At 35.9% G+C, this 25990-nt stretch overlaps 1 protein-coding gene across 6 annotated transcripts in view; it reads right to left on the bottom strand.

Moving 5' to 3' along the window:
* Positions 1 to 776: 776 nt before the first annotated feature.
* Positions 777 to 25990, bottom strand: part of MRTFB (myocardin related transcription factor B) — an 88427-nt gene continuing 63213 nt past the window's right edge. For 4 of the 6 annotated variants that reach the window (XM_080556929.1, XM_080556930.1, XM_080556931.1 and 1 more), the window contains 9 exons: positions 21088 to 21228; positions 19285 to 19532; positions 17533 to 17686; positions 14391 to 15416; positions 12804 to 12947; positions 9773 to 9931; positions 9337 to 9474; positions 8165 to 8225; positions 777 to 6181 (listed from right to left, as the gene is read on the bottom strand). In XM_080556929.1, coding sequence (XP_080413055.1) covers positions 5643 to 6181; positions 8165 to 8225; positions 9337 to 9474; positions 9773 to 9931; positions 12804 to 12947; positions 14391 to 15416; positions 17533 to 17686; positions 19285 to 19532; positions 21088 to 21228 — 2610 coding nt within the window. In that variant the 3' untranslated portion in view covers positions 777 to 5642. The remainder of the gene's footprint in view (positions 6182 to 8164; positions 8226 to 9336; positions 9475 to 9772; positions 9932 to 12803; positions 12948 to 14390; positions 15417 to 17532; positions 17687 to 19284; positions 19533 to 21087; positions 21229 to 25990) is intronic. The other 2 variants (XM_080556932.1, XM_080556933.1) reach the window with 1 other exon arrangement.

The following is a 25990-nucleotide window of genomic DNA, read 5'->3' as shown; positions in this document are numbered from 1 at the left end:
CGTGTAAATGTTGCAATATTTTTTGAAAGCTTATTTTTTGAAGATTGGATTGAGCCAAACAAAAAGTCATTTTTTAGTGAACTAGTAAATAGATGAAGTTTAGGGGATGGTGAACATCAGGTGCAGGTGCACATCATGCAGGTGCACATCATGAAAGTGAGATGACATTAAGTAAGGACTGTATGGCTCACAAGCTGTGTAAAAGGTCATTGTTTACAATTGTTTTAATTTTTATGAAGCCACTTCATTTCAAATATATTGAAGAATAGCACAGGTCCAATGTATGCATTACATAAGATAGTTTGGAACTCATACATAAATTGGGATTATTTTTTTTATGACAGAAATACTGAATAAAACACTTATTGAAGGTAAAAGAAAGCTTTGCCTATTGCTTTCGTCCTGATCTGTTTGAAGGTAGTTAATAGCTCTATAAATCAGGGTATCTGCATCAGGGTTCTTACCTTACATTTCATTGAGACAAGAATAACAGAGAAGACAGAGAAGGAGTTAACATACTGGTATTGCTTTTTGAAAATAAACAAAAACTTTGGAAGTTCAGGACATCTTTATTCTTACAGATTTTGTCTGACTCTAAAGACAAGCCGTCAGACTTTTGGAGTTTGTCGTCTAAGTCCAGATTTCATTCTCATTCCTTTCTGTGAGAAAGGTACTGGGAAGCATAGTCAAAATGTTTTTGACTCACAAGAATCAAAATTTCAGTAACTATTAAAATGGCATTTTTTGCTTTTATTAAGTAAGCACAGACAACTAAACACAGTTTTCATTTTTTATTTGGGACACTTAGCAAAAATGCTGAAATATCAAACATTTCCTCAGTAGCTACAATATTGCCACTATGTACAAAATATTTGATAAATGTACTACACATATAAAAATACAGTATGCATTACATATATACAGTACAATGTGCAAAACATATGGCATTCAAACATATGGAATTGATTTTAGGGGTGCAAACAGCAAATACAAAGGCATCATGGTTTCTTATAGAAAGGCAATACATAAACTGACGCCCTGATTGCCATAATTCGCATTTAGTAAAGTAGTGCTTAAATGAAGATGGCCCTAGAAACAGGTATCTATCTTCTTCTTTTCACAAAATGAGATGCTAAGACATAATTATGACTATGAAAATAAGAAGAGAAACACCTACTAGGGTTAGCGTTATTTCTACTGCAAGCAGTACTGTGAGGAAAATCCTATCTGGAAAAAAAGCCTGTGCTAGTACTTAATACAAATTTCTCAAACAACAAAAACAAATCTGCACTGTTAAACATCAAAAACAGCTTTGAAAATATCTACATCCTTTATTTTAAAAAAGTATGGGTAACACTTCCGGGATTTACTTTCCTATGCTTCAAAATACAAAGTGCCTCCTTTGGCAATATAAATGGCAATGCTTTGGTTCCTATTTAAATTTTTATATTACTATAATTTAATTTAGACTGTCTTTTGAATATCTGAGCTGTATTTTTTTTTTATAAAAATAGTGTGATTATATAGTTGTTAGCCATTCCCTGCCTCTTAGTGAGAATTTGCTCTCATAGCAAGAATAGCTTTTTTGGCTAGATTTCTAAAAATGCATTCATGCGCTTTTAAGTTATATGTCTATATATTCAGTATTAGACAGTACAGAATTATGTAGGTGTCTCTTTTTTGCACTTTATATTTTTTCTTGTAGCAAATAAAAGGAGTATTTGAGATTATTTCAGGTTTTAATGGATACTCTTTATTGGCCATGTATATACTATATGCAAGTCCATTCCACGTATCTCATGCAAAAGAAAAACTTGTAGTGTGGTCTAGAAATCATCAAAAGGTAATTTAAGAGACCACAAAATAAAGCGATTCGACAAAACGTTTACTAGAGATAAGTGGAAGATCTTTTTTTCCAGTTTTAATAGAATTTGCTGTAAGTTTATAATATACTGAAGATGCAATCCAAGTAATTGTATACATCAGTGAGCTTTATTGTGTTTTGATTACATAATGCCCTTCCAGTTAAATGTATTCTGTGATTGCATTTTCTCTGCCTTGAAAGCAGTTCAACAGCTTGTGCTTGGTTTCCAATTATGGTGCCTATGCTTTTCAGGCAACTGAATGTTTGAGATTATGTAACAGAGAAGTTTAAAGCTGAAACTTCTGTTTTGATCACCTGCTTCCTTGCAGACAAACCCTGTTGGTGAATTTAGAAGTACCTTGAAAGGAAATTTCAGCATTGACTGCTTCTAAAAGCTGTGGCCTCAGCTTTTTAACGGGCTGATTCTGCAAGCCCACACTGCTGGATTAGACCCTAAATTTCTGTAAAGAACAACTGCATAAACTGATTTTATTCTCAGATACAACCGCTAAATTTATGACAATGATTCCTTAACTATTTGTAATGTTAAATAAAATTTTGACTGTAAACTTAGTTGCCTTAACTAATGCTGTATGGCACTAAAAGTGCGTAACAAATACCATTTCTGTATTAAATGCAGGATGCTACTCCTCTTGATTAACATTAGCCCTGCAAAACATGGCCAAGCTCTCTCCATGTCTAGAAGTGTAAACACCAACTTTTGAATTTCACACTGATAAAACGGTATTCTTAATTACTTTGTAAGCATTTACTAAGAGCACATTTAATATTACGTCCTCTGTTAGCATATGGAAGCCATTTTATGGCAAATTTAGTGCCAGTGCATTCCTTTGCAACTGTTCTCTTAATGAGAAATATTCAGTTCTGTACAGTCAAACTGCACAGTCATGATTACATTTCTAAGATGTGTTGTATTTGTATTACAAAAATTGTCATGTAAAACATGCACACACAAAAATCTAAGCAAAATCTATTTTTGCCATAACCGGCGTATGTAACTATGGCAAATATATCACATTCCAGAACAAAGTCTAAAGCAAACCATTATATATAAGATTTTAATACACATAACCCTGAAATATACAAAAAAGAAAAAAAATCACACATTCCCTACACTAGAGTATTTGTACTTTAAAAACTAAAATGATCCCTTAATTTTTTTAATTATTATTATTTTTTGCAAATAGACTTTTAGAGTAAGAAAGCTATACTGTACTGGTAACAACACATCTCAGCTGTTTCAGTTTATTTCTGCACATAGATTCCTATGGATTAATTAACATCCTACACTGCCAATGAGGATAGTTTTGTAGCAAGATGACTTTGCCAGTTTTAAGCAATATTTACATGCACATAAAAAATGACAGTACAGTTGCTCTAGGTTAATTTATCCTCTAGCAATAAATTTACTTGCCTCTTATTTAATCAGGAGGCAGGGTCAAAAAGGGGTCATTCTAACCATACATACGTGTATGATGTGTGGTAAATCACACATAATTCATTGACAGTACTGTAGAACAATATAAATTTCATTCAGATTTGTTCCTATCAGACCAAGAGTCTTTAATTCTTATTTTAGTAATAGCTGAGGGCACTTAGTATCTCAGAGTATTAGCTCCCAAGCTAATATGATGAAAAGGAATGCAAAAAGTTGGATCTATTTGTCCAATGTTATTAAAGAATCATATAGCATCAAAATTTAAGGCAGACAGTCCACACATGATATTGTACTCAAGTATAGTAGGCACAGCAAGAATGGATGTATGTCTTTCAGCTTTTGTAGTGAAAATCTTGATAGACTGTTTTTCTGTCCTTAAAGTAAATCCTGGCCAGTAAAACTACTGAAGATATATAATGATTTAAAGTGCAGGTGGCTGATGTGATGCCAGTTTAAACCCTCAATCATTGATATAATTCAGTATTTTATCTGAAGTCAATGGAATTTTCTAACATTGGTAAAACAGACTGCACTGGTTATCTGGAGACACAGAACTTGCAGATAATTCCACGAAATTTTATGACAAAAGTATTTACTTTGATATTAACATGATTTTTTTTTTAATGTGATACAGATTATTAAGCAGTTAAAAGGTACTTTTTGTTTTGGTACTGTTTGATACATATTGTTACTCCAAGAAGTAAGCAAAAGCTTCATGCCATTTCAAATTTTGTTCCTACAGAACTTTGGATTTTGAAGTTTGGTGTTGAGGAAGGCGTTCTGAGATAAGATCAGTTTTCACACTGGAATATGTATTTCCTTTCAATTGTTCATGAAATAGGGGACTGTTTCCTTTTCTCTTAATTTAGAAATTCCCTCATGGAATAATTCAAATTGTATTTGATTATAAGCCTACGTCATCCATGACAACATTTAACAGCTATCACCTGAGATACAACTATGGAATTTTGAAGTATTTTGCTTATACTAGCTTTTTTTTTTTTCCCTGACTGCTTTCATAATAGACTGAGGAACAACAACTCAGGGCTTAAAAGTGTATTTTTACGTGCTGTGCTATGAGTTAAGAACCTTATTTCCACTGTTGTCTATACATATGAAATATGCCTTCTCATCCCAATACTGCTTATTTGCCTTTTATAGTTGTGTGCTATTTAGGATTCTTACTGAGCAATTTCTGTTTAGCTTCCCTGATGCTATGTAGTGGTAGACAAGGCTATTCAATAGATACAGATTCTGTTAGAAATGATGGTTGTCCTGTCAGTACTGTCCTGCAGCTTGGCCTGATCCTACAAACACCCTTCATTGAGGGCATTGGGACTGTTCTTGCACAGATGTTTGCAGGATCATAGAGCATAACCGCATTAATTAAACTTTTCTACTTCCTCCATATCTTCTAATATGCTGAGATACTGTATTCAATGAACTAACAAATATCCTGAATGACAAATTAAATTAGGATATTTATTATTTTCATTATGGTAATCTGTTGCTTAAAGACCACTGTTCCCCTCTGTTCACAAAAATAAGCTATACAAAGTTGAAAAGAGTATACAAATAACTGTCTGATATACACATTAAAACCTAGCTATTAAATCCAGAGCATTGCAATAGAAAATTCAGTGTTCTCAATATTACCTGGCCTAGCTACAGTGGATTTCTTGCAGTTACACTTAATATCCCTTTGGATGCAGTTAAATTCTTCCCTCATGATTAAAGAATGGGGGAAGAGTTTTAAAAACCACAAAACCAAAATATAAAAAAACTTGAACAAATTTAGAGACTAGAGATATGAAATTTCACTGAACCAGCCAGTGCTTCTACTTGCCTTTGCCCTCACAATTCATTTTGAACCTGGCTCAGGCTATCCACAGGAACAATGAAGTGCAGTGATACCTCACCCTCTCTCAAACGACATCTCACTGGGTCAATATAGACATTTAAGCCTCACTTTTTCTTCTCTAAGATTATCCACATTGTGTTGTTCATTTAAGCATTACAAAGTCAGAGACATAACTTTTCATATTTGTGATGAGTTTCCCATGGGGTACTTCTAATCAGTAAGCATAATCATCCTTTCTTGACTTGTGAAATACAGCTTCCAGAGGGCCCTGATCTGCATTAATGATAGAAGCATAAAGTAATTCACCGTTGTAAACTTGAACATCAATAAGGAATTACTTTCAAGCATTTGTTCTTCCAAACATTGCTATCTTAATTATCTTAACTGCAATCAGAATAGTGTAATAATGGACCTCTGCTGGAAAGAGATTTGCAGGTCATGTTCTCATTGGCTATAGCTTAATCCCAGTGCAACTGCAGGTCTTGTGGATCTAGAAAGTCAGTCGAAAACACGCTGGGGGCAGTAGAACTGAGAGGGGTGAGTCCAGATGAGGAGCTGGGCATTGTAATGTCTAGCCATTCCATATTGTCTAAATTTGTATCAGGAAGGTCAAGAGATAGACAAGAATTATTAGTGGTAAACTGTGGGTCAGATGTTTCCATGGGTGAATGAGAGTGATCTAAAATGCTGGAGTGATTAAGCAGATCATTCTGGAGGTCTTCAATTAAAGAAAATGACTCTCTGTCTTCACTGCTGCTTGTCAATTGAGGAATTTCATTACCTGAAGTTAAAGTTCCATCCAAGAGGGCTTCAAGCTGATTTTCCAGACTTATAGACAAGCTGGTTGTCGGTTCTAAGGACACAGGAGGAGGGGCCATTTGGATTTGGGGTGGGGGGCGGGATATCACTGTGTTCACTGGCATTGTAGTGATATTGGCTGTTACTGGTCTCATTTTAGAAATGGGAGATGGTTCCTCCTTTATTGGAAGGGAAATCTCTGTAATAAAACAAATAAACCAGAATTCAAAAAAAGATAATGACATATACTGTAAAACTTCTACACCTTTTTTGCCCACTTTGAGATGTACCTACAGTAAACTCAATGGAGTAAAACTCATTTTGCTGTTCTGATAGTACAAACACTACGTATACATCAGACTAACCATGCCAGATACTCCGTGAACAACAAAATATTTTAAAACAAATTCTGGAGTTCTGCTTTCAAGTAATACTCCAGCTGATGAGAATACTTGTATCAATGAGAAAAGGAATAGTTCTCTAGATGACAGCTTTACCTCCTTCATGTTTATAGTTCTTCTAACTAGAATAATTATAGAACCATCTACTTCCCCACATAGGAAACAGTATCTGAACCAATTTTCAATTCCATACCTGTTTAATACTGTGTCCACTGTGACGAATTATCTAAGAGATCATTTAATGTGATTAGGATGCTTTCATAACTGATTCTAGAATTTGAAAACTACTCTTCTGTCAAGGAGAGTAATTTAGTGGTAGTAGCAGTAAAAGGAAATAAAGCAAGGTAAGTTCCAATTAATTCTTACATGTGAATGGAGTCCAAAAATAAGATTAGGTCTAGAATGTTTGACAGACAAAAATATGTGAGTAAATCCTCTAGCACAGATGATGTTTCTGCCAACAAAAATGCACTTGACCATATATTTTGTACCTGTTTTCCAAGGAAAACGTACATTTTTTTTATCTGTGTAAGAGCATCAATAAAATGATTGCTCAGTAAAGGCAAAACATTAGGAAATTAACCTTCTCACTCTCCTAGAGTACATTAATAAACTAAACATTTTTCAATGTAGAACTTGCAATGTAAGTGCAATAGCCCTGAATACTTATTTCCTTTTTCATAAAGACAATCAGAAAATGTTCTTGCTTTTTGTGGCAACTTGGCAAATACAGAGCAGTTGTTACCTTAAAATCAAATAGGTTTAGTAATGCCATATTTGAAGCAAATACTTAAATAAGCACGCTAATGTTTCATACATTCTCTGTTTCAGAGGTACAGCTTCTTTGAACTACTGATGCAATGTTTTAATAAGAGCAATGAAAGCATTTGTAAACTTAGTATGAGTTGTTCACTGCGCAAGTCACTTATCTTACGCTGTCACTGTCTACTCCATTTTCTTCAGCTGACTTTGCAATTTGCTTTGAAAAAGAGAAAAATACTTGGATGCTTAGAATATGGCTAAAATCTTCTCACAGCCTACAATCAAATCACTTATGTTCTGGCATTCACTGCTGTCAAAATCTTTACAAGACAGTAGTACAAAACATTAAATTAATTGAATTGCTTCACACCAGAACTTTTCCCAGTATTGTAATGGCATCTTAGTCTACAAAGCCTAATTATGCCTAAAAGCCTCCTGTATAAACTGCAAAGCTACTTTATATATTGCTTTGGTTATTTCACTTCCTTTCTGATAGCTGTCTTGTTTCAACTAACATAGAAAGTTGTTGCTCATTAATGTCTCTATGTAGTTCATACATAACATTTCATTAAATATAACCCTGTGTTACCAGCTCTAAATATCAAAGATACACTACTGGAAAACAAGTAGTATCAACATGCTTTTGCTCTTCCCTTATTCTTTTTATGGTATAATTTCAGTATAATATGGACTTGTGCAACTTTTTCAATCTTTATAAAGTATGTCTCTGCTAATGCAAGGTGCTATTTTAATCACTTGAATACTGTGTGGATTACAGAGAAAGTCTGCCTGGGCTAATTTGCAAGAAAAGAAGTTCCATAGCTGCTTGACTGTATGTGTTTTCGTAAATGTTTTCTTTTATAGGTAATTAACACAAACTTTCAGGAATACTAGCTTCATTCAGATTGGATACCTCCTGTCACTGGCAGAATTCTTTCCTTTCAATCCATTGAATACAGTACTGAGTTTTTATTATGAGGTTTTAAATCTCTCCATCACACAGATGTTACTTGGCTTACCTCCACTCTTGATGAGAATATCAAAAAGATCATCCATCTGCTGACTGTGTGCACTGGAAATCTGTAGTGCAGGAGAAAAGGGTTATTCTTTTACATGCAGTATGAAAGTAGTATTTCTAAGCTGATTGATCCTAGCCTCTCTAAGTAGTACCTAAGTACTAACCTATGATCAAGACCAAAATTCTTCTTATGAAATTGTCAATCTAGATAATAGAGAGTTTGGAGAGACACTTGTAGAATTCCTCTGGTTGGTTTCAGTACAAAGGAATAGGAGAAAAAATATGAAAAGCAACACAAAGTTTTCATGAAGGCAACCTAAAAGAGAGATGCAGAAAACTAGGGATAAGAAGGGGAATTGCTAGCCCTGTTTTGCAGAAGGGAAATATTCGGAATAGCAACTAGACTATGGGGGTGCAACCTGAACTGCTTTCTCTAAGAGACAACTTGTGAATAACCATCATATACAATATAGTTTGTATCTGTTTTTTGTTGTTTTTTTTTTCCCCATGCCAATAACATATGAAATGGCATTAGATAGTCATGCTTCTGCCTGAGTGCCTGCCACCACAAAAACAGCACGCAATACTAAGTCAATATGAAAGTATCTCTTTTGGGATAATTCTGAAACGCATGAGGTTAGGGATGCTCATTAGGTTTGTTTGCAACTTTCTTAGAATCTGAAGGATATCACAGTAAACTGACAAAGCACCCTGTAGGATTATTCACCAAGCTCACTAAATAAAGCCTCCTTTCAAGCAAGCACGTTTGTTCAAGTGTGTATATATGTTTCCGTATGTGCGTATAAACACACTCATGCACACATTTTCCTCAAGTTTCCTCAGTTTGGGAAAGTACTTTTCAATGTACTTTCTATGCCTGAAATCTGGGTATCATACATCCTTGAAACAAGTCCACTGAATGACAGTTATTGTTAAGTAGCAATAGCAGCGTTATCCCGATTATATTTATCGTCAGCTTGATAATTTAAGACTTATTTACGTCTGTTAATTTCATCAAAAAAACATGAATCCTGCAGTTAAATACAGTTATGAGAATATTAAGAGTACCTTAGAAAATCTTGACGCCAAAGAAAAAACTGCAATAAACAATGACTCTGATAATTCTGAAGAAACAAAATACTTTTAATAAACTAAACAAGCAAAAATAACTACCTCACGGTGAGATGTCTGAATATTGCGGGTCTGTTTTATAGCCTCTTCATAACGGGGGGGATCTTTTGTCTTGGATACTGTGTTGTTGAAGAGAGATTGCTGAACGATATAAGGCTGGGCTTGAGAAGGAGAGCCAGGCTGCATGAAATAATAAAAAAAAAGTCTAAACATACATTTTAATGAAATTGAGATGTATCATGTTGTACAGATTATAGTATTCTGCCATACCAATCTAAATATTTACAAACAACAATAGTATAATATGAGGGATAAAATAAGTTTTTACTTTCTCACACACGATATATAAACATATGTATCATTAAAATATACAATATGTTATTCCTCCTTGAGAGACCTGCAATATATACAGTCACACATTATTTAAAATGATTAATATAAAAGTGAACTTCATGGAGCGCAGTTGGACTGATCTTACCTTACTAGGAGTAGCAGGTCCATTCTGAACAGACGGAGCCTGATTGCTTCCAGTATGAATGTTAGAATTTGATGTTTTATTAATAAAAGACTGTGAAGGTGTTGTAACTGGTGCAGTCTGATAGGAAAACACTGTATTGGATGTGGTAGGTGGAAAAACCTGTAAAGGATTAATATATCAGTCTTAGTATTTTTAATAATTAATAATATTGGGTAAATGGCATTTAATGAAGTTTAAGACTTTTTTTTTTTTTAAATACTTGCTTGCTTAAATTCCCTGTTAAGGGGATGTTATCTGTACCTGTTCTTCCCTCCAGTGGATTAATGTGTAAATCTAGAGCTATTATTCTTTTAAAGAAACTTTGTGCCATGACATGCTTTAGTCATCCCTGATAAGTAAAATATTCTCCTGTGATCTTCCAGGAAGCATTATGTAGTGTAATTTATTTTTTCTGATATACATTCAAAAGAGTATGGAACAGTTTAATACAGTGTGCATAACTTCCCCACTTAGTGGGTAGTCAATACAATGAACCACCTTCTAGCCCGATACAAATGAGAATAGAGTAGTTCAGTTGGAAGGGACCTACAAAGATCACCAAGTCCAATTGCCTGAGCACTTCAGGGCTGACCAAAGGTTCAAGCATGTTCCTGAGGGCATTATCCACGTGCCTCGTGACCACTGACGGCCATGGGGCACCAACCACCCCCCAGGAAGCCCAGCCCAGTGTCTGACTACCCTCCCGGGCAAAGACTATTTTCTGGTGCTCGGTATTACCCTCCCCAGGCACAGCTCTGAGCCATGCCCCGCATCTCATTGCTGGTTCCCAGGACCAGAGACCAGCACCACCCTCTGCGCTTCCCCTCCTCAGGGAGCTGTGGAGCCATGAAGCCACCACTCGGCCTCCTCTCCTCCTGACTGGGCAACCCCTGTGCCCTCAGCCTCTCCTCACAGAACATGCCTTCATGCCTGTATGAGGCAATCTGAGTGCATAAGACTGTTTTAATTCAGTTTCACTCCCGGATACCTTTGTGACAAAGGTGTGACAAATCTGAGATCAGGGATGGAGATAAGGCTAGGAAAAGCTCTGTGGAGTGCAGCCTGAATACCAACTGAGGTCTGCTCTGAGAGGGATTAATGCAGTTTGTTGGCCACGTGGATCACCTGTGTGAAAACTGTTGCCCTTTCTGTGGAGAGGTCTCCTTATTCCTGAATTAACTCAAGAACCAGGGCCATTTGGTAGCTAGAATGCGGAGAGACACCACAAGTATGTAGCAGCAACCAAGTGGAATAATCAGCTGGCTTGCATAAAAAGCTGAGCTGCCTGAGAAAGTCTGGAGGAATTTGAGGGAAACTAATTCTAGAAAACAACTGTTTATGGAGGTGATCGTTATTAGGAAGACTAACTTCACTAAAAAATGTTAAATTAACAAACAGCATTACTCACAGTTCATTAGCTGGAATGGCCCAGGCTGCTTGCTGAAACACCTAAGGCTCAGGAACGCAAACAGCAATCAGGTAGAACTAATACTGAATGCATATTACAACTGTCCTGATCTATTGTACTGCATTGCTGTTTTCCATTCTGACGTAAAAAATCATGCAATTACACTGTCTGGTTTCCTGTGTAAGGAACTGCAGTAGATGTGAGCAGATCAGCAGGACAGGCTGGCTGCTCAGCTCCAGCACCACCAGATGCAGGCTGAAGCCTGCTGGAGCGATCCAGCACGGTGTTCTCCACGGTAACTGCACTGAATGGGGAAAGACCAGAGGGCACAACTCCTGGCTATCTCCTGCAATCACTTCCACGAAGTCCTTCACAGCAAGGGAAGCAAACTGCCAGTCTCTGGCACAAGTATGTGCCTGAGGATGACTGGAAAATTTCTACAGGGGAGCTGTCAAATTACCAAAATACGGTTAGCCCCTTACCAAATCCCAGACAGGTTGGAGGAAATCTGCTTTTTGGATATGTGTCAGTCAGTTTTGGCTTCAGTAGGGTAACCTCACTGCCCATTAAACAGCTTTACCCGGCAGCCTGCAGAATGATGATGCTCATTTAGCTGTGTTCCCCTTTACTAGCAAGCTGTCTAGAGAGTGGCAGTTATATAACTTACCATCAAAATTATCCTTTTCATTTTGAAATTTTAATAGTTTCTAAATTATCTTTCTTTGGGGCAGACTGGAAAACCTTGTTCTCTTAAGTCATGGAAGCCATAGAGACCACAGCACTGATAAGGAAGCCAAACCAATCTCTTGGTTTCTGGATGTGGCTCAAAGGAAGAGAAAGCTATTTCTTTTGTGGTGGCTGGTACTGGTATCAGTTACCATATGAACATGACTGGGTTGGCACTCGAAGCTGTGCATCTAGTGCTGATAAACATCCGTTTTGGAATGGGAACTTTCAGGGCTGATAGTTTTGGATATAGAGGAAGAGAAGGATTTCTCTCTGCATTGTTCCCTGCATTTCTCTAAGAGAAGTATCCTAGGTATAGTGGGGTTTTGACTCACTGGACTTGCTGTCCCTAGTGCCTGAGTCCATAGCTTTCTTCATCAGTAAGGATGAAATCAGCAAGGAAAGGAGGAGCACTAGAAGGAACTCCTGGAAATGAACGAAGATCTGTAGTTACAGACAAAAGCTTCCTCTGAAGAGCTGCCTACCAGAATCTTCCATTTTGAGCTGGTGGCAAATAGGAGAAACTGACTGGTATATTGCTAGTATATTGCTTGTGCCAAGCATAAGGAAGAACAAAGTGAGCGTGTGCCATAAGAGTACCATTAAGACCAAAAAAAAAAAAATAGTCTTTAGCCTTGTATATTTATTTGCAGCTGAAAAAGCAGTCCTACAAGGACTGAAATTTTGGAAAGAGAATGAGTTACTAGCCCATGTTATCACAAGAAAAACATGGTACAGAGATGTTAAGTGACTTGATCATTTGTATGTGACACACATGACAAAAAAGACTGTAAAAGCACTGCCTAGAATTAGAATACACAACAGTACATCGCTTAATGCTTATCGCTATCCACAAACCTTTCTGATTTGTTGGGTCTGACCAAGTGCATGCTGCATGATGGTGTTTGGTTTTGATTGTGGAGTATGCATCTGAGGTGCTGTCTGGCCCAGGCCAGAGGAAGGTATTTGTGATGGGGTCTGTATTCCAGCTTGTGATTGAGCCTAAAGGGTGAAGATAAAATATTTTCATTATTTGTACCTCACAGTAAATCACATTATGTTAAAAGCTATTCTATAGGTTATGCAGAATATCTATAGCATTTATTCTAAGAGGTATCAATGAGAACTGTGTACAGGAGACAAAATGTTTTTATTCTGTCTGGTACTGGGGAGTTCCCAGCTAGAGGGTAGTGTTTATTTTGGTAACAGAGTTTAAAAAAAGATGAAGACAAACTAGAGAGGGTCCGTCAGAGAGCAATGAAAATAGCTGGAGATGCAGAGAGCACAGCCAGTAAGGAAGAATTAACTGTGTTTCAGTAACCTGAAAGACAAAACTGATGATGCAACATGACAAGACTTCCATCATATATAAAAGTTGTTTTAAGAAGATCATTGTACTTTTAGTGACTACTGCTGTTTTTAAAGGCAAGACGTGTCTGACTTCAAGAAAGAGCGTTTGAGTTGGAAGCTAGGAAAACTTTCTGCAATAGCAGTGAAGTGAAATACCAGAACAAGCTGCTTAAGGTTGTTAGAGAATTCTAGCAGGATTCTAGAACAATTTAGACAAAGATCTGTCTGGGTGGGCAGTTACCAGGAGTTGCTCTTACACTGTAGATGGTAGGGTCCAGCCCCATCAGAACTTTACAGCCCTCACATGTGTTGCTAAATGTGACGGCACACATGCTAACACAAAGCCCTGACTCACAGCATGCCAAAACAGCAAGCACACACCGGCACTGAAGAAGTGCTCTGCTAGCACAGTAACCGTGAGGCCTGCAGGGGATTACATCCAGCTAGCAGGCAATAGCAGCGCCATGAGGAGGTATATCCTTCATTCTACCACAGGTCACGATGTTAAACTGTTTCAACCTGGTCAGATACCTCATAGCTCTGCATTTATATCCTATTTGGGTTTATGCTGTATTTATTCACAGTGATACTACCTTATAATCAGCCTAGTAACAATATTTGTGTAACCATGGTTTCTTTTTATAACTCCACTGGAGCACTATAATCTAGGATTCCCATTTTTAAATGTAATAAGCCCTCACCACACAAGGAAGTTTGAACACATTTTGAAAACAGGTATATCTCAAAATAAAATGCTGATTTTTAAGCTGTTTCTGTTGGAGGTAAAGTGGTGGAATTTGGAAGTATAAATCTAAAACCACATGCACAGAGGCAGTAGCGGTATACAGTAAGACAAATACTATTCAAGAAAAAGAGTCTGGGAAGCCAGAACTCTTTGCAAGATTACAAAGAAAGCAAGTATTAGAAGAAGTTATAAACAGGTTGGCTAATAAATGTTACTAAGCTTTTCTCTAAAGCAAAAAACAAGACTGATTTTTACCAGTGAATCTTACAAACAGCACATTTATCTATCTATATTAAATTAAGCAAATATTGACATGTAGTTTGCAGGATGAAAAATGAAAACACCTATACCTGTAACTTTATATTTCCAACTGGTAGCTGCACTGAAGTGGTAGAATTCGGTCCCTGGATAGATAGTGGAAGGAGCAGCTGTGCAGTTCCTTGGGTAGTCAGTAAAGCTTGAGGTTGGGCAACAACTGCAGTTTGTGGCTGCCTCTGGGGATTAACATAAAATTGAGAAATGGCGTTCTGAGGTTCAGCTTTAGCCACAGGTATCTCCTGCTTGATAACAACCGCCTTTTTGGCAACTGGATTCTGGCCACTAGTGTATACCGATTGTCCTAAAGAATGACTAGCTGCAGATACAGATTGGCTTGTGCTCAAGCAGTCAGTAAGAGCATTTTCATCCTTGACAGCAGCACTGAATTGCTTCTGTTCCAAAGCAGCTGAGTTACCAGAAGTCTGAGAGTGTTGCTGTTGTCCCCTCTTTTCAACCTCAAGTTGCATTTTCAGTACCTCCACAAGTTTTTGCTCTTGTTCCAGTTTCCTTTTGAGCTCTTCAATCTGTTTTTCTTTCTCTTGAAGCTTGCGGTCCTTTTCTGCTACATCAAACTCCATGCTTGAGATGCTTCCACTGCTGCGATTCTGATTATCATCACTTGTATTTGCTCTTAGTGGTGAAGTACTTAAGAACTGGGATGGAGACATCATGGTCATCACTTCTGTGAAAGTATCTGCCATACTTGTATCATCTGTGCTTAGACTAGATTGTTCTGAAGGAGAGGGAGATATAGGCAAAGGAGAGCTAATGTTTTCAGTATTTACTACTTCGCAGCCAGGTCCAGTAGTTGTTTTTTCTGAAGGAAAACTGGATACTGTATTAGCCACTGTTTTAGTAAGTGTTGCAACAGGAAATGCTACAGCCACTTCCCCAGTGTTACCTGTGGCCCCAGTAGAAGTAGTTACTGTAACAGAGCTAGTAGTAGTGACTCCATTGTTATTAAGATCTTGATATGGTTTCAGACGCTCAATAAGATCTGTTTTTGTTCCAGACACTGGTAATCCCCTCAATTTCAACTCCATTTTAAGCTCTGCTACCTGAGATAAAATAAAGTTTGACAGTAAAATAAATAAAAACGTATTTATATATATTTTACCTTATTACATTTTAGTAAGAAAATATATTTTTCAGCATATTCACTAGTAATTCCACCTCTGGGTTCTGACAGTGTGCATGATCATAAGCACATTTCCACAACCAGCAACTTACTTTCAGTGGTTACCTGGCCAAAACCTTAGTAGTGTTCAGTTGCTGTACAATGAATAGTTGCAGAGTTACGCTGAATTTTCATACCTATTATAAATTTGAAAATGAAAGCACTTCAATTGTGGGCTAAAAACTTCTGAAGAAAAGCTGCAGAAGGTGGCAGCAATACAAATAAAAGCTCTGAATACTAGCATGCTGAACCCTTTTATCACACTACCAGGACAGGTAGATGTGTTTTACCTGAAATTTATCAGGTAATTTGCATGGCTCAGTAGACATATCAAACACAAAAGGCTTTCGTTCTAATTAGCAATTGAACGGTTACAGCTATGTGCTAAATGGGTTTCTTTCAAAAATTAAAAAGCAGAAGCAGTCAAAATTAATCTAATCTCTGATAGAAAAATATCCTCAATCCTCACAGACAACGTAGAATGCAAATGCGTTGAGTGTAAATTAATCCTGTGCTTCAAAACATGTTATAAACACCTCTCTCTAAAAGAAGTTGAGGTAGAGTGATCTCAGTAATCTTTCAGTGCTTTGCTGGTCTATGGTTTTGAAGTAAGATCTTCATGATTAGGAAATGAAGAAAAGTCATGGAAATATCTGTGCATAACAAGTTTCTAAGAACCACGTCAATTTTATGTTAAGTATCTGTCCACCTAACAATGATAATCAACTCCCCTCCAAGCTGCCCCCATCTAGTATCCCCTACAGACTTCCTTGAGATAGCATTCCAACTTTTCGATTTTTCTGCAGTGCATTTCTAAATTCTAAATTATCAGAACTGATTTAGATGACTCAGTGTTAAAAACACCACCAGCAGCAGGTATTGCTTAGGTTACTGTTATCGCACTAGCAGGAATACCAATAAATTATGCAGAAATGGTGAGAGAAGAACTTCAATCTCTGCAAAGAAAAAATTCAGGCATTAACTGATATGGTTTAATATCTTAATAACTTAAAGATTCCAAAGCTTATTTCAAACACCATAGTTTGAATTGCATCTTATAGACTTATTAAATATGGAATTATTAGCTTTATCTTATAAAAATGCATTACTGTTCTGAGAATCTCTTCTTCAGAAACCTCAACTTTTATTCCTTCAAGTTTTTAAAAAATACCCACCTCTCAAGAACCCAACGCCTCGGTAAAGGAAGAGAGAAATTAACGGCCCACTAGATGTCCCTACTCCTCAAGTTTGGCTCGTATGAGTACTTGCTATTGAAAGTATCTGAATCTAACTCCCCTCCCGCCCCCAATTTTCTTCAGATTCATTTACAGTAGGTCCCTCACAGTATTAATCCTTGTTAAAGTTTTTCAGAAGGAAGAATTGTACGCGGTACATTCATACTAGAATTTAAAAAGAGTCTATAGTTATTTATAACTTCAAGGTTTTCTGAAATTTAGTATTCCTTTTCAGATGATGTGCTGAACTCCGATGAGAAAATCTCTATTTTCTCTTCTCTCTTAGTAGTGTTATTTCCACGTAAACTTTATACCAGTAACCCCTCTGAATATGTATTAGGACATCTTTTCAATTTTATTGCTTAACTAAACCTCTTCACTGATATACTAAAATTATTGTCCCAGTGTTAAAATCTGCCAGAGGGAAATTTGACATGAAGTACACCTCACAGTTTAACAAAGCTACCATCAAATTACGTACTTATACAATGTCTGAAATTCTTTGTCCTCTTCTAATTCTTTGGGAAAGAGATGTCATTGTCAGAGCATGTGCTTGTGAGGAGGCTAAATCAAAACAAATATTTTAAGTCTGGAAGAGGCATGTATGAAAACTTCACAGCTCTATTCTAAACAGTTGAGAGAAAAATACACTTTTCCTTGTTAAATAATATCCAGGCTTATTCTTGACAGCAACGATTTCCATGAAATGACCTCTACTGATGTTTAAGAATAGACAAATTTAAATTTATTTATTTTTTTTACCTTCAAGTCATCCAAGCTTGAAGGTAGAGGTCCTGGTTTCCTGCTAGGAATATTACTGTTTTGTCTTGGTGAGTTGGCAGCTGATGTTTGTGTATTGTTGTTCAAAGTATTCAGTGGCGTTTTGCCATTGTTATTCTGTTTGTCATTCAGTGGCCTTCAAGTGATAAGAAAAATGGGGACAATAATGTTAGTGCTAAATGCATATTACATATATATATATTTATATATTGTTTTCAGTCAAGAATCTGTGATTCTGAATCTAGCACCTATCAACTTAATATATAAAATACATATTTATTATATATTAAATATTCATAAATACACATTGAACATGACTAACATAAAATATTTTTAATAGAACAGCACAGAGAAAAGAAAACATATAGAGAATATTATGTTGATATTTCATTTGTAGTTAAACATACAAATTTAAGCTTCACAGTTTTTACTGTTGTCTCAGTATCCCTGAAAGATACCATGGACTACAAGATCAGTTTATACAAATTCATCATCAACTAGGGCAACCTGTTATTTTTTTGTTTGATGTCAGTTAAAAAAAAAAAAAAAGCTTTAACTGTATGTACATACAGGTCCAGTGTCCACAGAAACAGAATAAGGACCCATGTGAAGGCAGTTTCTTCTGAAGATGATGTGTTGAATCAGCTATACTCCCATAAAAAGAATCTCATACAAGGATCTCAAAATAATTGTAAAAAATTTTAAAATGCCACCATTTACATTGGATACCATAAATCAGCTCTTTATTTCTTTCAAGCGATTTATGAGGAAACGTTTCTGAAATGTCAGTAAACGGAACATAAGAAGCGTGGGTAAGCAGGCAGAAACATCTCTAGTCCAAATGTTAGGATACATGGTAATTATAAATATAACCACAGATGGTATCTTTTACTTTTCTAGCCTCACTTGCTGAGGAAAAATAACTCAGCAAGAACTCACTATAAAAAAAGTTGAAAGCCACTTGAATTTAAGATTGTGACTAACTGTGGCATGTTACACTAGAAGCACTTCTAGGAAAAAAAATGCTGGTCTTAGATGGCAAGAATGAAACTCTGCAGACAGTCAGCTTCTCTTTCTGCTAAGAATTATTTTTCTGACTGCTTCTAGCTATAAATCAGAGAGTACACTTCTCAGCGTTGAAAGTGCTGAAGATCAACACTGATGGAGTTCATATAAGCATTAGCGATGAGGCTATAGAGAACAGGCAATTTCACCTAATTTAAAGACTCTTTTTACTTGAAAACAGCAAAAGTGGCCTATGCAACTGATGTAAAAAGACAATAAAAACACCAAAATAGTATGTGTCTTTGTAAAAGCCACTGTCTATATGTTTCTCTTCTGCTCGGCATACCTCTATCAAATTTGAATGAAAAAGGTTACAAAATTTTCTGGCTTTCACATAAATGCTTTTGAGCTTCTTTCATATATGCCTCTGGTTGGAAAACATGCATCTGTCAGGTAGGAGATTTGGTTTCCACATCAAACTAAAAATAACTAGGACCAGTTATAGGCTTATCAGACTTCAAGAGTATTTTAAGAAGAGAACTACCTCATCACTTTGCTGTTAAATGAGGTTAAATAATAACCACATTGATGCCATTTAAGTTTTCTTGGATTCCAACTGTCTATTAACATTTGCAAAACACATTTACTTTTAAGGCAAAAAGTCTGCAACTGCTATACATATATCCTCATTAAAGGACACTTAGAAAATACAAACAGAGCTTCACATACTTCAGTGGTGCAGGTAGAATTGCCTGGTAGTTGTAGTGTTGTTGTTGTTGGCTCAGGATCTGCAGCTGCAAAAACAGTTGCTGCTGTTGTAGCAAACGAGCATAGTTGGAGTCCATCTGTGGCTCATTCTTCTCACCTTTCTGATCAGGTGGAATATATTGATGATACTTCAATTTTTTCACCCTTGGCTTAGGTTCCTTACATTTCTTGCTCCGATGCTTATCATTTGGGTTCTTTGGGTGGCTTTGCTATTTATGGATGGAAAAGATTGAAACAACTATCACAGCAGCAAGCAGTTATTCAAGATACAAAGTATACAGCAATGTGTTCGTTGCAAAGAGAGTTGCCAAATACATATGCAACCCCACCCAAAAGCATTTCTCACCATCCTTGAAAAGTTAATGTACTCGAGCTGTTTTATACTGTGTGCACAAGAAGGGGGCCATCAGAAATTACAGTTGTTCTAATATGTGAAATATAATAATAATTGTATATATATGTGTTCTAAATATAGTTATCATAACATGTGAACATTCTGTTAATAGATGGCACAAATGAAGCTAAGGGATTCTGCTAATCATGACCTGTCATTATAAAGAAACATTCTTCTTAAAGAGCTAAATCCAAAGCCACTCAGCACTTCATACATGTAAACGCTACTACCTTAAACTCCATCTGTAAACAGGATTGCAGGTCAGTACCTACAGGTCTAGATTAAAAGCACAGACAGTCTTAAATACTACAATATTACTTTAATGGAACTTTCAGCACCCTTTTATCAGCAATACCTGCACATTTGGTAAAACCCTCTTCCTTTAAAGCTCTTTGAAATCATTTTGAGTGAAAAGTTAAAGGCAGTTACCTAGTCATACAGAAGGTATCAAAACAGAAATCCTGTGTTGATCCATGCACAGTTATTACACAGGTTGCCTGTTTTGGGGATATCTAAATTTGTCATTAAGGTCCTGCAATTAGGTAAGCTGGTACAAGCTTAGATAAATTCAAAGATTCCACTAGGTAACTCCAAATTTATACTACAAATTGCCTATTACAAGTTATCCTTGTAAATTTAATTGAGAATTAGTTCCATGTAGTTAGGTAGAAGTCTACATATACATATATATAATAACTACAGAGCTGAAGACCTTTGGCAAAGTTGCTGAATTGAAATATAAACATTTTTCAACACAAACCATTTTCTAATTGTATTTGAAAAAGTTTTCCATGCTGCTGGCTAAGTCAGTTCAAAAGAAAGAATTAAGCGCACTTTTCTGATCTTCAAATACAAGGATACAGTAACTTAATGGGGCTTTATGCTCATACAGTAAATGAACTATGAAAATAGTTGTGGGAAGGGAACAATGCTGTTCACTAGTTTGGCTACACATAGATTATCAATGTAGTTGCCTCTGTTCCTGTTAAATTATTCCCTGTACAAAACTAGATTAGAATATGAATTTCTCCAACAGAAAATCAACATTGCAAAAATCTATTCTTTGTATTTCTCTATGCATTTTCAAAAACTTCAGTAGTTATGTAGCACATAATTCTGCTTGAAAGTTTTGGTCAACTGTACTGTAAGGACCTCCTGAAATAATGAGCCAGTTCTTACACGTGGTTAATAGCTGATCTTAGCATACCAAATCTTTCAGTCAACAGCACAGTATGCTCTCCTGAACACTGACAGCAGTTGTTGCTGGTTATTGGCACTATAACATTATTCACTTTTTTTCATTAAATATAGCATTGGGAAACAAAACAGATTAAGAAAAGTCTTCAGATGCCATTCTTTTAGATATGTACCTTTACTAATGTTGGCCCGGGCTTTGCTGCAGATACAGTATTTGTGGTCATGGTGGTTGTAGCAGTAGACCGTGTAACCTGTTGTTCGATTGTAGGGGGAGTTTTGAGGAATTCAGGAACTGGAGAGGTTAAAGGTGGATACTAGTATTAAAAAAAAATATAAGGAAAAAGAGAAACATTAAAAACATCCACCATCTGAATAATCAAAAAAAATGTGAAAAGGTTAAGACAATTTACTATCACGTCAAATCTGAAAAATAATTTTAGAAGGAATGGCAAAAATAGGACTCTTTCATGTACATGTACACAAGTGTGCTATAAATGCACATTTTGGCACACTTCAAATATAGCAAGTAAGAAACTGTTTTCTTACCTTTACTTCTTATTTGCATTTTAACTGCTGCATCTAAAGGTATCCAAAATCTGCTTTTACTAATACAGGATTTACTTCTTGTCTCACCAAAGCAAAATAGGAATTGATTTTAATACCAATTTTTACAGTATATCATAATATTTTACAACAAACATTTTTTCTTATTTAGTATTATTTTTTTTTAAAGTAAAAAGCATGATAACCCAAAAGGATTTATAAAACATACCAAAAAAGCCCTCCAAAAAGGCTTTTTCATAACCTATACGTTGTTGTTTGCTTTGCTTTTTCTTCTCTTAACATACATGAAAAACAAATAAACAGAAAGGAAGCATCATGAGAAAATTTTATTTCAGTAAAAAAATTACTAACTGTCTCTCTTACACATTCATAAAAAAAAGAGTTAGAAGGACCTTCAGAAGTAACCTCATCCATTTAAGTCAGGAACATTTTGCCAAAACTACTCCTACCATATATTTGTCTCTGGTGGGTAGCCCCAGAATTAAATCAACAAATTGATGCTACTACTTAACTTTGTAATTGCAAAATTCTTCGAGAACAGACAGCTGTCACTGAAGTACCTTTGTTCCTAGCATTGTAATGATAAAAGAAGATAATGATAAAGGAAGAAATCATGTCTTTAACTTAAGTCAGAATTACAGGAAAAGCTGTAAATTTCTTTCCTTAGTAGTGTTAGCAAACACTTGTATATGAAGGCTTCTACAACCGGAGAATCACAGACTTTAAGGATGTCAAAAGTTCCTATTGTTTTATACAGAACTGTGTAGGGAATTCTATTAATTATATAATTTTACTAATATAAAAAGAGAGAGAAAAGTTAAACATAACAGAAGGAAGAATGGAATGCATTGTTACTAACTGTGACCAGAGCTACTACCATTTGTTATTACTCTGTTTGAAGCAGCATTTATAATACAACATTAAAATTTGACCCTGGGTACACTACACACTGCACTTATAGTGAAAGTGCCTACTGAAGTTAAAGAAAACACAGTATTTAGAAAAACACGACTTTATTACTTGCACAGTTGAGGCCTTCACAGTTTTCAATCTGTAAAGTCAGAATTGTGTGCAAGCAAAGACAATCTTCTCACCCAAGCTATTATTCTCAGGAAAATCCTTCATGAAGGTCAAACATACAATCTTCTCACCCACGCTATTATTCTCAGGAAAATCCTTCATGAAGGTCAAACATCAACACAAGAAAATGAACTTCTTGGTTCAGAACGATCACACAGCGGCTGAACAGACACGTAATTCGAAGGGATAACTTTCTATAGTAGTTTCACAACAACTACAGTTCTGACTGTGGCAGGAAGGGCATTTCTTTTGTATTTGACTTCCAACACTATTATGCTATTATGCAGGTATAACCCAGTAGCCTGGACTTTACTGAGTTTGTTCCCTTGCTGTTACAAGCATTAAGTGTATAATTTCTTCTGTAAACTCACTGAATTCCATATAGGCTTAGGATTTTTTTCATTATTATTCTCCTGGCACCACTGCTCCTGCCAGAAAATTCCCAAATGTTTTCTTACATAATAATAAAGTTTCAATGAGCTTCCCTTTGTCATATCCATTCATTCTGTGCTGAAATATTTTTCTAATTTAAAACCTATTTCCCTGGGTAGTGAATATCCATTAGATGGGATATAGAATCTAAACATAAGCAGATCTCAGACCTTGTCTTTCTAGCTAAACTTAGTTTTATTCTTTTCTCATAAAAGAGATTTTCCATTCTCTGTTCATCCTGTCCTCTTTGTTACAGTTTTCCGTAGTCTCTCTTGGACATAAGTAACTGGAAACATATAGAATATTCCACATTAAGTCTCACTAGATCCTGGTACAGTGGGATTAAAACTTCTACTGGGATCCTCTCTTCCAATGCACTTGCATTTTTACAGAGGATGGACACTGTAGCTCACAGTCACTCCGTTGTCCCCTAATTTCCTCCTCAGTCTTCTTTAAGTCAGAGTCCCCAGGTTTCCACATTTCTTTTTCATGGGAAGAAAATGTGGTATACGTTTCTTTTAAAAATTATTCCATTTCTATTACCCCTAAAAAACAAATCAAATGGTTCCTTCTGCATAATAACAGTCCAACTCTCTGCTAAATAAGCCTTACAACTTTTGCTATGTGGCCCATTCTTAAAAGTAATGTCAAAATTGTTAATGGTAATATGAAATCAGCCTGTCCCAAAATCAACTCCTGCAGACTGCTATCATCAACCTCCTTTCAACCCAGTAGTTCCTCTTTCTGTCTTATTTCTTCTAATCTCCATCTTCTCCAGTGTTTAATACTATTAACACTTCTATTCTACACTTCTATTCTGTTCTATTAACACTTCTGCTAGTGTTTAATATTGTACTGTGTTTATCCAGACAGACGACATAGTTCATTTCCCTTGGTTAAGAAACTCCAACTGCCAGCTGCAGTCAGCTATATCTACCTTGTCTTAACCTATCTAAACTACATAGTGCTTTTGATTCTTCTTTCCATTTTTTTTTAGCTAAATATTTTCCAAAGTCTCAATCAGCTAAACTCCTGGCAATTTTCACTTTGTCCATAAGACAGAACTTTATTTCTGGTAATATTTTTCCCACTTTCTTAACAGCAGTGTCTGTGAGATGTCTGTGATTTCAAAACTTACGTGACTGAAGCACAGACAGCTGCATATGCAGTACAACGTATTTGCAAGAAACCAGCTCTGTCTCTTACCACTAGGTGAAAAAGCAAAATGTAGCCCAGCCATCCAGAGGAGTAAGTAACTTCTGATACTGTTTTACTGAATTGCAAGATTCAGTATGCCATGCCTAGTCACTGAAACATTGCACACATGCCTGTCTTGCTGCCATGTCAGTTTCTGGTGTCAGGCTAAAGATATAAATGCCTCTATTTTTATAACCAACTTTCAAAGTGTTTGCTCTGGAAAGCATCCCTTATCTACACAGTATCTGTTATTTGCTGGACTTGCATAAGAATTGGCAGGGGACTTTAGAGGGACTTACCCTTTAAAAAAGGTGTGTGGATGCTGTATTCTAACATACTGTATTCCTGTTGCCATCAATTTTTAAAGGCCTACTGAAATTATAGCAGTAATGTTTAAAAAAAAACCACCTAGTTGGTCTTTGAATCAAAACGTCACATACCAGATTACCCTAAACAGGAGAATAGCCTATGAGAACAACTGCATAATGATAATACAATAAAAACACAATAAAAACCTTTAAAATGGAAAAGTTGGTGTCTTTCTAAAAACAATCTCTTAAATTCTATTGCTTGAAACTCATGGTGTTAAACAATCTCATTGCCATAGAGTAAATTACTTTTTCCCTACATTGTTATCTTAAACTACAAACAATTATTGACTACATGAAACACAAAGCTTTTTACAGACTTGCCCATTTTACTGCAAGTGCCAGATGAAGCAATGAACCATGCATATCATTTACTTATATTTTTAATCTTAGTTTAAAAAAAAAATTAACATCATAAAGTAATATAAAGATTACTTCTTATGAACAGATCTTCTATTTCCAATTACAGATTATATTATTTATAGGCATTTTCTTCTAACTGCAAACAAGCAGTTTGCAGGTCAATATATTGCAGTCACTTAGCAGTGAATCTATTACAAAAGCAGTTAACTACATTCTTTCTCATCAAGCAAACTTTTTCAGCTGTTTTAAAGATAACTGTTTTGAAGATAACTGTTTAAAGTCTTCAGAATTGTGAACACAAGAATCTGATCTGTTTAGAGTGGTGTGATTAAGCACCTAATCCTTACCAGATGCAAATACATCAGGTGAAATCAAGTTTTGGGTCATCAGTCAATGAGAGCTGAAGGTTCTCAAAGTTATGTTACGTTCTCTGAGGCCTAGAAATGTGTGGAGGAGGAAGCTTTGAAAAGAATGCTGGCTGTGCTTCACTATTTTCAAAACATTCTTTGTACTTTCTGTTGCAATAGAATGTAAAATTTGTCAAAGGAAATTAAAAGAACGAAGGACCAATTTTCCAGACACATCTCCTGTAGAGACATGCTGTGCTCTTATTCTTTAATTGAAAAGGAACAATAAGGTAAACATCTGCTTTATTCTGCAGAGGAACAGCTTTGTGTTTTAGATCTGTACACGGAAGTGGCTGTAATGTGTTATCAAATCCATAAGCAGAGGACTGTAGTTCTATTTGAAGTGCTTTTCCAATTAGCTTCAAGTGCTCTGTTACTTTGTTGGTGCAGTCGCATATCTATCTTGTGCTTCCTACTTGAAAAGCTTTTGGCATCTATTGCTTTGAGTATTTTTATTTAACTCTCCATTAGGAACCCAACTCTTTATTTAGGAATCTAATTTCATGTGGTTTGTTTTCAGTTTATTCAACACAAATTACATTCTCTTGACATGAAACTCAATTCATACCCTAATTTGTACGTTAGGGTACAATGAAATGGAACAGATGTGCTGTACTTTGTGTCCAGCATTGTTTTTGAATATGAATTCTGCAATACTTTTTGAA

This window comes from Anser brachyrhynchus (assembly GCF_964034855.1).
Source record: "Anser brachyrhynchus genome assembly, chromosome: 15".
Lineage (NCBI taxonomy): Eukaryota > Metazoa > Chordata > Aves > Anseriformes > Anatidae > Anser > Anser brachyrhynchus.
Note: the sequence above shows the minus strand (reverse complement) of the source record. Positions and strands in the feature narration are given on the sequence as shown.